At 35.8% G+C, this 13491-nt stretch overlaps 1 protein-coding gene across 12 annotated transcripts in view; it reads right to left on the reverse strand.

Annotated features, from left to right (window-relative positions):
- Positions 1 to 13491, reverse strand: part of LRIG2 (leucine rich repeats and immunoglobulin like domains 2) — a 66453-nt gene that overhangs the window by 11173 nt on the left and 41789 nt on the right. For all 12 annotated transcript variants that reach the window (XM_027536124.1, XM_027536123.1, XM_027536122.1 and 9 more), the window contains 10 exons: positions 13000 to 13143; positions 12733 to 12876; positions 12125 to 12268; positions 11775 to 11918; positions 9483 to 9563; positions 8682 to 8753; positions 8475 to 8543; positions 3823 to 3986; positions 1937 to 2257; positions 701 to 982 (listed from right to left, as the gene is read on the reverse strand). In XM_027536124.1, the coding sequence (XP_027391925.1) occupies positions 701 to 982; positions 1937 to 2257; positions 3823 to 3986; positions 8475 to 8543; positions 8682 to 8753; positions 9483 to 9563; positions 11775 to 11918; positions 12125 to 12268; positions 12733 to 12876; positions 13000 to 13143 (1565 nt within the window). The remainder of the gene's footprint in view (positions 1 to 700; positions 983 to 1936; positions 2258 to 3822; positions 3987 to 8474; positions 8544 to 8681; positions 8754 to 9482; positions 9564 to 11774; positions 11919 to 12124; positions 12269 to 12732; positions 12877 to 12999; positions 13144 to 13491) is intronic.

Consider the following 13491-nt stretch of genomic DNA (forward strand, 5'->3'; position numbering starts at 1 on the left):
TATGTCAAAATCTAAACAGGGTTTGAGTGACCTTCCTTTTTTCAAATTTTCTGCATATCTTAAAATTTTTAAACAATAAATTTATTTTCCTGGTTACACAAGTAGTTAAACAAACCAACATTTTTAAAAACCCTAACATCTGGAGGCAAAAAGAATTTGCCTTGATTTGAGTTCCATAAAGACAAATGTTCTAATAAGAAAAAAAAAACTGGCTTATCAGGGGAAATCTACAGGGAAAAGACATTTTACCAGAGCACAGGATTAATAGGAGCACACTGGAAGGAAAATAGGAAATCTAACCAGAAGACAGATCTTTTCATCTTTTACAAATTTTTTTTTTAATGAAGGGGGAAAAGTTAAATTGTCTCAAGTTCTCTGAAGCAGTATGATGAAAATTCACTGAATCGTAGAAGAAACATATACATGAAGCAGAAAACTGACAGAGATGAACAGAACAGGGTAAAGGGATTTGAATTTTCAATTCATGGGATAAAAATCTCCAATTCTGCCCTCAAAATTTCTCCAGATTCCAGTTAACTGTTCCACTAATATCCAAGCTTGACACATACCTGTATAAATTGGCAGAACAATGATCCCAACTGAAATCTAACTTGAGATTTTTCTTGCCATTAAGACCAAGAGTTGATCCACAATAAAAGGACTCCCACAAAAGTATGGATCCACAAAGCAGTAAACATACCTAACACGATGAGCGAGGCATTTGCTGAGAGACCGCCTGCTATATTCTGTGCCATGCAGCTATAGATCCCCATGTCTTCTATTTTCACATTTGCAATGAAGAAAACATCATCCTCAGGCATGACATGCATGCGTCTCTCTCGAGCCGCAGGAAAGTCAGTACCACCATCTTTCTGCCAGGAAATCTGAGGTGCAGGGTGCCCCTCCGCAGCACATTCTAATCTGGCCATGGCACCAGTGCGAATAGTTAGATCCATTGGAGTTTTCAGAAAAGATGGCATCTCTGTTCCAAAAAAGATCACCAAAAGATAGTGGGTGGGGAAAAATATATATACATAGACACACACACACACACACAAGGGAGAATCTACTAGGCAAAATACCAACTGTTGTGCTGCTCCATTTTTTTGAGAAGACATGCTCTCTGCATTGACAGTAAATACAACTGCAGAGGCCATCTTTTCTCTAAGAATCTCAGAGCGTGGAGTACAGTGATGACTAACTCTTCCAGAATGCATGACAAATCTATCTGATCTCCTTGACAGGGAAAGAAAAAGCTGAGGCCGTAAACTTTTCTGAACCTATATTTTAGCATTTAATATTTACTATTCCTTACTTAAGAGATGCATGATAAAAAAAAATTTTATGCCTTCAAACAGCTCATAAAACAGCCCGGAAGCAAGACACATGTACATCTTTCGTTGCACAAAGCCTGAAGTGCTGTAGTTATTCAATCTAATAGGCAACAGACCAATCGAGCTGTTGTATATTTTTTCAACAGACACAAAGAAAAAGAGCATTATTTTCAAAAATGGTTTCATTGACTACCTTTAGACAATGATAATGATCAATGGTCCCAGAAATGTTAATACTCCCAGTTACTGGACGGCCCTGGGAACAGTGTCAGGAATAAATTTTATAGTTTTTAGAGCAGAATTACAGTTCTAGAAAGAAAATGGAGAATTAAAAATAATTTTTTTTTTCAAAAACACAAAAGAGAGTAGTTCATCTCCTGAAACCATGGAATTCACCTTTACCCCTCAGTCAAACACTAATTAGGGACAGCAAGTGGGTAAATTAACAATCCAGCCTGTATACTATTATAACCCTAAAGACAGAAACAGTAAGGACCCTCACCCAGTGTCAGGTTTAATGTAATCTTCTTGGTCAAAAGTTCAAAAATTAAACATGAAAAATCCTTCTAACTATAAGACCATCAGGGAGCATAATTTCTTACCATTCACAGTCAGTTTGGCTTTATGAGAATAGTTAGAACCAAAGTGATTAGTAATAATACACTGATATTTTCCTTCATCTGTGAAATTCACATTGAAAAGATGTAGGACACTAGTATATTCCAGAGCTTCTCCAGCCTGTTGCTGATAACGAACAAAATTCTCAATATCAGCATCATACAAGACTTCACTGTCTTTGCGCCACAGAGCAGACATGGGTGAATCACTGCTGCTCACCGCAGTGCATCTCAGAGTCACATTCACGCCTCTCAGAGCAACTGTGGTTTCAGGATGAGTTCTTATCTGTGGCTTGAGCAAATCATCTAAGAGGAAAAAATACAGGGCAGGAGCCAAGTCACTTATTTATTTTTGCTTCTACAGATTCAATTTTAAAACAAATAATATAAAACTGCATGTTCTGTTGACAAAATGTCATAAGGTTGAAAGGGCCTACAGAACTAGAACCCAATTCCCTTATTTCAACATGAGGAAAATGATGCCCAGAGGGTCAATGACTTGCTCTAAGATATGTAAATCAGCAGCTCAGCCTGGAATGGAACCCGGGTTTTCAAACTTCAGGGGTTAGTATTCTTTCCACCCTCCCTTACTGTCACTTATGCTTAGAATGCACTATCTTAAGTATTACCAGTTACTGGCAAAAGCAAAAACTTAAATTAGAATTTTAAAACAAGCTTTAATTCTATTACCCTTTGTATGTATGTGTATGTGTATATATAACATATATAAAAATAGATACTCTATTAATAAAACATACTATCTGATAGTACTTTGTGCATAACTTTCAACTAAAATAGTGAAAAATTTAAAATATGTCCGAAGTCCAACTGAAGACTGGCTTAGGACTGGCTAATAAATATAGATTCATAAATAATAATATATTATTGAATTGATTCAGAGAAGCAGGTAAATGAATTTTTAACGAAATGTCTTTACTCAGTAACATTTCACTGTGTCATATATAGGGTATATTTACACATTTAAAACTAAGTAAAGTGAGAAGGGCATTCACGGTAATATAACTAGGTTCTTTGCTTTCTTCCTTAAAATTTGTTTTACAAATTTTAAATTTGTAAAAACATGTTAAGTATTTTATGCACCTGAACTTCCAAATGTCCTAAGCATTTTTAAGTGCTCTGGCAATATACAGGGATCTAAATGCCACTAGCAACACAGATACACTGACCTAACAGTTCCATCGTGTAAAAGTTAAGAACTAACTACTTTAAAGGAAATGTAAGTGTAAAAGAAAAATCTCCAAAATGAGAATACAGATGTATACTTGAAATGACGATTAAGCGTTAGAATTAAGACGACTTGTCTACCACAACTTGTCTATGTTCCCTCTGGTCCTCCAAAAAACTGCCAAACCTTGCTGCCTTTGTCTTAAGAAAATGTATTAAAAGTAGAAAACAAATGAAACTGGTACATCATACATTGCTAGTGACCACATAAACCAGTGCTCTCTGTTTGCAAACGCCTGGGAGTGCTTTTTCAAGATCTACTAAATATAAAATCATACTTCTGAATGAATTCATAGACAAACAAACTCATACTTTTTGATGCAGGAATCTTACTAGATATTTATTCTACGGCTAACAATCCCCTAAAAAGAAAAGGCTTACATTCACAAAGACGCTATTATACTGACATTATTTTAAATGATTGTTTAAGAATACACAGAGGAAAAAAGACTTCCTAAGTTATATTAAGTCAAAGAACACAAAATTTAAGCTACAATTACAATATTAGTGAAAAAAGTAAAGAAATGGAAACAGGCTAGTGGGAAAGTATTCTACTTTAAATTTTTTTAATTCTGTTGTTAAGACAGTAAGGAATAAGATACAAAATTTAAAACAAAAATACAAACCACAGACAAAATCTTTCAGATCCACATTCAGGATGCTTTGCCCTGCAAGCCATTCAGGGTGTGCACAGCTTACATTCACAGAATGTTGAAAGTTATTATCAACCAGCCACTGAAGCAACCACTTCAAATGGCAGTCACAAAGCAAACTATTTGTGTTCAGAATCCTGTAGAAATAAAGAGGAAAATAAATGCTCTTTATTTTTCATTCCAAGTTTCTCCAGCATTTAAGCTTACTACATATCTATTCACTTTTCTTGCCAAAAAAATGCCTAACCTGACTCTAACCATAAGAAAACAAATTCAAGCGGTCAACTGTTTCCTGAAATATGACAGCGTGATGAAAGACGCTAACAAAAGGTGTTGGGGAATAAGGGTAAGGGATCTATTTTTAGTCTAAAGGAAACTAAAGAGTCATTACAATCAAATGTAGAGTGAGAAACTTCATTCAGAAAATATATCTACAAAGGACATTTTTTTGGACACTGGGGAAATCTAAGCATCGACTGCATATTAGATATTATTTTATCAAAGTTAATTTCATTAGGTGTGATAATAGTATTGTGGTTATGCAAGAAAATAACCTTACATAGGAAATACATGCTAAGATATTTTAGGAGTAAAATGTCATATGTCTGTAGCTTACTTTCAACTGGTTAAACAAAGTAATAATATATATATGTATATGAGTGTGTGCGGAAAGAAGGAGAGGGACAGAGAGAAAGGGAGGGAAAAGGAAGGAAGGAGGGAGAGAGAAAAATATGTAACAGACTTAGCAAATAGTTCTGAATTGATGAATCCAGGTAAACAGAATATCGATGTTCACTGTGCCTTCCTTTAAATTTTTGAGGTTTAAAAATTTTCCCAAAGAAATTTGGGGAAGAGCTTACTATATATATTAGAACAAAGAGACAACTTTGTTGTGGAGAGGGCATAATTATTCTCAAATTATTTCATCAAGATTAAAAACATTTCAGCCCTGTGGCAACATGTACTACAATTTAAACTAAGAACCACTGAAAAATGGTTTGTGGTCATAATAGGCCTATAAAATACATTTGAAAAGTCAGTGTTTTCTTTTAATCACCCTTAAATGTCCCATCCCCTTGGAACTAGGGAAAGCAAGTGATTTTGACAATATTATAACCTGCTTTGTGTGCATCTCTAAAATCCTCAAGTAGTTTTACAGTTCGGTATAAAAATACCTAAGATCTGATTCCAAAGAAGTTTCAAACAGTCTTTAAGGGTACCCCAAAAGCCACAGTTTATTAAGGGCAATTTTAAGTAAGCAGGCCAAAGACTACCTTCTGCATTTAAGAATTCTTATGCTATATGCATTCATTCACAGAGAAATATTTGAGACTACTATATGCCAGGCACTGTCCTAGGCTGTGGCACTATCGCCCTCACAAAGCTTGCATATTTAGACTCAAGTAATAAACAAACAAATGCAAAGTAGAGTTACAAAGTTAAGTCCTATCAAGGAGAAACAAAGCTGGGCAGAGACAGAAGGAAAGCAGCTACCACTTTAGAGACAGCAGCTATGAGTTTAGATAAAGCAGTCAGAGAAAGAAAGCAAATCACGTGATCTGGGGTAAGTGTGTCACAAATGGAGGAAACTGCACAACACTTTGAGGCCAATGCTTTGGAAAAGCATCTACCAGGAAAAGCTCCAGGAAAAGAAAGGGGGTCGCTGACGGCAGAGCACAGAAAGTGAGGGACAAGGATGGGAATGAGCTCCAAGAGCTGGGCAAGAAGGACCAGGCCATACAAGTGCTTTATAAACTTAGGAAAGAAGCTAAGTTGTTCTTTTCCTACATGTGCTGGAATACGCTGGAAAGTAAAGAACAAAGGAATAATACAGTCTGATTTATGCTTTCTTAGGTATAATGTAAGTTGGCGCATGAAACCTGGACTCATATCCTAATTTCACTACTTATCTTAGGCAAGATACTGAATGCCTCCAAAATCTCAGTTTCTTTTTCTGAAAAATGGGATTGACAGTGCCTACCTCAAAGATTGTTTTGAATAAAGCATTTAGCACAGTGCCTGGCCACAGATACTACAGAATCCACAGTAGTTCACTTCACTTCTACTTCTTTTGCATCTTTCCACTCTTCACAAGCTAATGAACCCTGTCTCACCAACGGAGTACACCCTGTGTTCTCTCCACAAGTATATGGAGAGATATACGTCAAATACTAACAGTGGTTGTCTTTGGAGTACTGAGGATTCAGGGTCTTTCTCTCCCTTGGTTTAATTATCAAATTTTCTACCATGATTATGTAACTTTAATGCAAAACAATTTTTAATTTATATTTGACTCTCCCATCTCCCCTCAAAATTTTCGCAAAGCACTGTGAAGGATACAAAAAAGTATCAAGAGATATTTTAACAAATGGTGATGTCGAACTCAGTATTATAATCATGACTTAAATTTAAGAGCAACTAAAACTTCTCAGTAAAAAAAATCAGTATTAGAATTCCTGCATTAGCAGCCTATTCAAACCAACTCACAAAATTACCAAATTACTCTCTTAAGAATGAAACTACAGTATTTGCTTTCACCTACTATATAAATTATATTTAAAACAGAGTTCTCTTTAGAATTAAAACTTTCTTGCTGGCCCTCAGATTATCACAACCAAAAACTGGTAATACTGATATACTGTTATGCAGTAAGTTGTGCCTTTTCAAGTAAGCCTTAAGAGAAATAACTCAAAATATGTCAAGAGACCAAAAACAAAAAAAAAAAGCCACTTTAAAAATCTGGCAGAAAGTAACAAAAAATGATCTCCATATTTTAACTTTTGCTGTTATCTTATTCATCTCTGTGTGCCAAGCTCTGCGTCAAACATCTTCTCAAAAGCTTTCTAAAGCATTTGTGGGGGGAATCCTAACTATTCACGGCCTATTAGGCCCTACATGGTCAGGTCAGCTTAACTCTTTGCCTCATTTCCTACCACGTTTCCCCTCGCTCTTGTCTTCCAGCCACACCAGTGTGTCTGCCATTTTTCAAGCACAAAAAGCAAGTTTCTACCTCTGGATCTTTTCACCTGCTCTTCCCTGTGCCTAGACAGCCCCTCACCCAGTATAAAATGGCTTGCCATGTCATCTCACTAAGGGCCTGGCTCTAAGGCTGTTATCTTCAGAAAAGCCTTCCCTTACTATTTCAAATAACAACCCCTGTCACTCTGTACCACCTTTGACCCAGTTTTTTCTTCAGAACATTACCTGATGAGACATCATATGCCTACTTGTTCACAATTTATTTCCCTTTAGAATTCACTGCAACATGCTGTGAGGACAGAGGCTTTGTCTTGTTCACTACTGCATTTTTAGCATTTAGAACAGTATCCTACATACCAAATGACAATAAATATTTCTCAAACAAACAAATTATCTCATTTTATCCTCACACAACCCTGAGGACAGTGCTATTCCCATTCTGAGAAGGGAAATTGAGTCTCAGACTAAATACATAGTAATAAAGAACGGAACAAGAATCCAAACCTAGACAGCTTGAACTCACATACTTCCAGTGTATTGCAAACTATATGTGGAGAAGGACCAGTTTTTTAAATTCTCAATCTGTTTTGATCAATACTTTTATAAAATTCAACAAAAGTATCATAGTAATGTCAAATTGTTCTTAAAGTTTCTAAAACCGTGTGTTCTGAATTTCTGTCCTTATCTCGTCATGAATCCATTCTGAATCCACAGACTTCCCTTTGAGGTAGATAAGTTGATATACCCCATTGATTCTCACCAGTGGCTAAATATTCAAATCACCAGAGCTTAAAATTAATAGCAGTTCCCGACTAACCACCCTTCCCCTGGGAAATACCCCCCTAGGAAATAAGAATAATTGTTTAAAAATCATGAATAAAAAATGGTTAAAATGATATGTATTTTTCTATCATAACTATTCAATAGTTTTGGAACATTTTAGTAGTTTGAATAGATTACAGACATCCTCTCTGACCGTTAAAATGAAAGTGCTATGCTGCTGCTGCTGCTAAGTCACTTCAGTCATGTCCGACTCTGTGCGACCCCAGAGACTGCAGCCCACCAGGATCCCCCGTCCCTGGGATTCTCCAGGCAAGAACACTGGAGTGGGTTGCCATTTCTTTCTCCAATGCGTGAAAGTGAAATCGCTCAGTTGTGTCTGACTCTTAGCGATCCCATGGACTGCAGCCCACCAGGCTCCTCCACCCATGGGATTTTCCAGGCAAGAGTACTGGAGTGGGTTGCCATTGCCTTCAGATCACCTCCAAAAAATTATGTAATATCTTAACTGTAACCCACCCCAAGGGAACACATGTCTCCAACAGTCCAAAAAGGAAGAAAGGAATAAAAAAGGAACAGAAGGATAAACAGAAAGCATAAGGAGTAGCGCTAAGGTCTCTTTTAACTATAAGCATCAGCAGCATAGGAAAAGAAACAGAAGGTCTTGGAGCCACACACACTGGGCTTTTCAATGTTGAGTTATTTTTAAATTACATCCAACCACCAAAATAACTGAATGTTACCACTTTCTTTTTTCCTGCCTGAACTGTGTGCTTTGGGAAATATCTGGGTCACATTCATCACACATACACAACAAGCATGGATAACTATCTAATTAGTGACAAAAAAAGACTTAAGTTACTTACAATTCTTTCAAGCGAGTCTGGGAAAAAGCATTTTCTTGGATAGACATTATAGCATTGTTGTTCAAATCTCTGAAATGAAGAGAAATGAAACATTCCCAGTCACCACTTCTATAATTAAGTTATATAAACACTTTAAATGGTCATGAAAACCTCTGCTAATAGCAAAGATTATTTATATACTAATCAAAATGAATGATAAATACTCACAGATGCTCAAGGGACTCAAGACCAATGAATGCTTTCTTTGTAACTGACTTAATCTGATTTCCTTGTAAGATTCTGAAATACAAACAAACCTTTCTAATAAAGCTCTCCACTAAACAAAATTAAGTTCATTAAAATAAACATTTACCTATAAAAAGTGAAAATAAACTTAACATGCATTTTTAAGAAAGTTGTGAATCTTTATTATCAACTAATGCAAAGCATAGAATAAAGGCATCTATTAATATGTTGGTACTCAGTGAGGTACCTGTAAACAACTATCCTGACCACAGATAACACTTGTGGTTTTCAATAATAAACTGGATCATATTCCCAGTTTCTCCCTTCTCAGCAAAAGATCATTCAGTCAAAGAAATTCAGGCAAGTGTGAAGCCTTGGAGACACTGTTAATGGGAGATCTAAAATCTCACTTGAGAGAATTCTCTTTTGTTGGTTAAATTACTCATAAATCTCACATGATTAAAAAGATCACTGGTTCAATTGTGGTTTCAGTGCATTTCTTTTACTTAAATTGAAATTTTAGTTCCACAAATAACTTCTCTTTAAGTGACCTTAGCAATGCTCTTTCAGAGAAGAAAGTGCCCCACCACACACACACACACACACGAGAGAAAGAAAGAAAAACAAACCAAAACACAAAACCTTAATAAACAACAAAGCTTCTTCCTTTAGTGGATGAGTCAGAAGGCTGACTTTCTAGCCATAGCAAATAGATACAATCCAATCACATTTACAACTGATTCTTGACCTTTGTAAACATACATAAATGTGAAAAATACATACAATTTAGTGAGACTTGTGAGTCCAGCAAAGGCTTCACTAGCATCTTCTATGGCCCATGAAATTTCATTGTTTCTTAAGTTTCTGCAAAAATGTCAAGGATAAACAGATTATTTTAGTCAGCATGACCATCACACCATCAGGCATCATCCTGAATGCTAATTTTGACCCTTATATTAAAGGTTATTTATGATAAACATTCCTCTTTTTGAAAAATACTGAGATAAGCATGTAAGCGCTAATTCTCATAAGCTAAGAATTAAGCCAACCTTGATAAATACATTAAGCAACCCCCTAAGAGTATTAATCTTCCTAGTTAATAGCCTGTAACTGTGTTAGTTTATTAGAAATTAATCAAGGACCTACAAAAAGCAGGAGGAATTCAAGATGCAAGGTGTATGGCTTACCAATCTGATTTCAGACTGATGGGATTTGGGGTGACCCACACCTTCCCCTGAAACCTCAAACCTGACAAAAACTAATGTCAATAGAGAGCTTCACAGCTCAAAAGCAATTAAACACGACCCCTGGGAAGTAACAATGATATACCCATGTGCTAGAGTGATCACTCTGCTTTCTTTAAAAGAAAAAATATGAGTCTTTTAAAAATTCATTCTTCCATTCTCAGAAGGTACAACTGCACTGCACCTTGTCCTCATGGAAGAAATCCAGTCAAAGATATTTAGTCACTTTTGTTCCTTAAGTCATCTCAGAACAAAGCACAAAGCTTTTTGCTTTGTAAGACATATGTAAAGTTATGTGAATAACAGTAAAGAGATAGATCACTCTTCCCATTTAGCTATGTCTTTACTTGAAGTGAAAGCTACAAAAGATCTTCTTATTTTACCAAAGAATAAACAACTGATGGCTCAACTCTGCAGCACTCTGCATTCCTCCGCAGAACTCACTCACCAAAGTGAGTAACAAGTATATCTACTCTGACAAGAGCATTGATCCAAAGCCAGAATATTTCAGATCTGTTCCTAATTCTGCCTTAACTATCTTTGTAGCATTAGTTATTACTGCTGCAATTACTTTCCTAAGCTTTAATACTAAAAGTAATAATCAGTGCTGTACTAAAAGAACCTGTCTGCCATCCCATGCACTGCCAAAAGGCTACAGCTGCTTCTAATATAAATTCCTAAAGAAATAAATTCCTGAGATTGCACTGATCTAATTTAACCTCTGATAATGTAGAAAAAATAAGCATTTTTAATTTTTCAAGGTCAAATCTAAAGGAGGACTATTTCATTAAGTTAAAAAAAAAATCAAACACATACTTGTGCACCCACAGACGCCTTCACAAAATCATCATGCTTTGTCACTGATGGTTAGGTCCCCAGGTTTGGAACTTGCCTCTTTTTTAAGTCCATTTATCAACTAAACCTGATGACCAGAGAGTCCCCTAAGGTTCTTGAAGAACCTTAACAATCTACAAATTCTACTAATTACTCTTACTTTATTATGCTCTATGTTTGAGATTACTGTATCTCATTAAAATATCTCTTCATTCAATTATATTCCATGATAAAGATAAAACATTCAACTTACAGAACCACAGAGTTGAAATTGCCTTTTCCAACTATCTAATCCTATGGCCATCCTTCACTGAACAAAAAGATAAAGAAAAAAATAACACCCAGGAAAGGTTAAGTGATTCCATTTGTCTGGCAGTAAAGTAAAAAAATCACACGAGCTTTAGTATAAAAAAGACCTGGGTTCTAATCCTGGCCCAAACATTTACAAGGGATATGACTTTAAATAAATCATTTTAATCTCTCTGAACTTCAGTCCCCCAATATGGAAAAGACCAGTAATATCCTAATACTCTGAAAGCCCTTAACCCATATCAGATCATTAATAAATGTTAGTTTTTTCTGTCCAAAATCATGCAGCAAATTGTTAACAGTAGCAGGTCTCCTGCCAGAAATGTTCCCATAACATATCCTGCATTCTTCTGAATGGGAAGCGGTAGTTCTGGAATACTACTATTAGCAGAAGGTCAGAAGAGTAAGAAAATGTGCGTTCTTGACACTAGCAACTGTGTATTATTCCACAGTAAGAGATGCTCTGTTGTTTAGTTAACTCAGAATTCAAGTACAAGCTGAAATCACTAGAGATAAGTAAAATTTATGTACAGGGATAGAGATAAGCAAGACTCTCTTGCCCCACGACATAGGAGAGAAGAACTGCAAATATTAACATACATAAATTTGTAGATTCATTAGTTATTTTGCTTCACTGCTTTAAAAAAAAAGTCAGCAAAAAAAACCCCAAAAGGACAGATGTACTTACAGTGTTTGTAGATTGGAAAGAAACCTAAATACACCATCAGCAATGTGAGTGACTCTGTTGTCCCCTAAATTCAATCTCTCCAGTAAGCTCAGACCCACAAAGGCAGATTCATCCAGACGGGTCAACTGGTTATAGGACAAATCACTAAACACAGGAAACATGGTAAACAAGGTAAAGAATTCACTCTCTTTCAGTTCAACTTTCATATTCTTACTCTACTTACATGATAGATTTAGGGCTTTCAAACTTCTAATAAAAAGGGATATTAGATCTCATTACTAGCCATGGGAATGACTTACTCAATCTGCTCTAGTCTCACAGCCCCCACTGAAATCCCATCCCACACTCACAGTTCAGACAGTCTTTGGCAGAACTCCCACGCATCAGGGCTGATTCTTTCAACAGCATTCTGGCTCACATAGAGCTGCTGTAACATTCGCAAGCCGTACAACCACCCCTTGTTCACTTCTGTAAGGTTATTATGCTCTAGTTCTCTGCAGAATTTGAGAAAGGAGGAAATATGTTTTAAACAAGGCACTGCAATGGGAGATTCCAAAATCTTCATTAATGCTTGAACAGAGAGCCATACACTTTTGCTCAACCCAAGTGAACAAATTCTTTTCATAAATGTTACTTTAGATTTAGTGCAAGAAAGTGGTGAGACTGTCTAAAATGTATCTATAAAACAAACTCACCAAAAGATATAGTATACCTGGTTCTAGATAAATTCTGATAATTTTCACCTACCAAACATTAAGGGAATATACACATTTTAGATGAAATGTTTGGAAAAATGATAACAAAAATACTGGTTAGATAACAAAGCTTAAAGTTTAACTTATTTCACGTAAAAGCTAAAATACTTTGTTATAATTAAAGTTACTATCCTAGCTGTTTAGCACTGAAAAGTCCAAGACTCCTTTCCTAACAATCTCCTATTCTAGTTCACAGTACTTACAATTCTTCCATGTTATCCAAGCCAAAAAAAGCTCCATCCTTAAGTTTGCTAATTCCATTCCGTTGCATTTTCAAAGATCTTAAGGAGTCAAGCCCTTGGAATGTGAGGCCCTCCACAACTTTAATCCTGTTTCTTTTAAGTTCCCTTTAAAAAAATTGTTTTACAGTCAGAAAACCGGTTTGCTGATTTGCCCTAATAATAATAAATACAAACAGACACTGTAAGAAAAAAACGATCTTCTTATAATCGATCTATTCAGTTACTCACAAGAACTGGAGGTGAGGTAGCTTGAAGATCTTGGGTGGAATCATGCTAATTCTGTTCCTGTTTAACTTCACCACTAATAAGGAACTTGACAAATTGTCAAAGCAACCAGCCTCCAAGACGGTTATCCTATTATTACTCAAATTCCTAAAATGAACAAGGTAACGACAAAAAAAATTTAATGAAACTAAATAAACATTCTACCACCAGAAAGCCGCCCCAAGTCTATGACTGAGTCCCAGTTCTACCACTTAGCAACTGTAAACAACTTTACAAATCATGTAACTGCTTTTGTGCTTCTTCAACACAAAACAAGGGTAATACCTACTTCATTTGGGCTGAAACAGTGTGAACATGTTTTGTAAACTGTAAAACACCAGCATACATACTAATTATCATCATCATCACACAGAGTAAGCGCCTATTTAACAGACCACTACCATTTATCTTTTACAAAACTGTTAGTAAAACACAATCCACAATTAAATCTCAAAA

Source organism: Bos indicus x Bos taurus, chromosome 3, assembly GCF_003369695.1.
Source record: "Bos indicus x Bos taurus breed Angus x Brahman F1 hybrid chromosome 3, Bos_hybrid_MaternalHap_v2.0, whole genome shotgun sequence".
NCBI classification, from domain to species: Eukaryota; Metazoa; Chordata; class Mammalia; order Artiodactyla; family Bovidae; genus Bos; species Bos indicus x Bos taurus.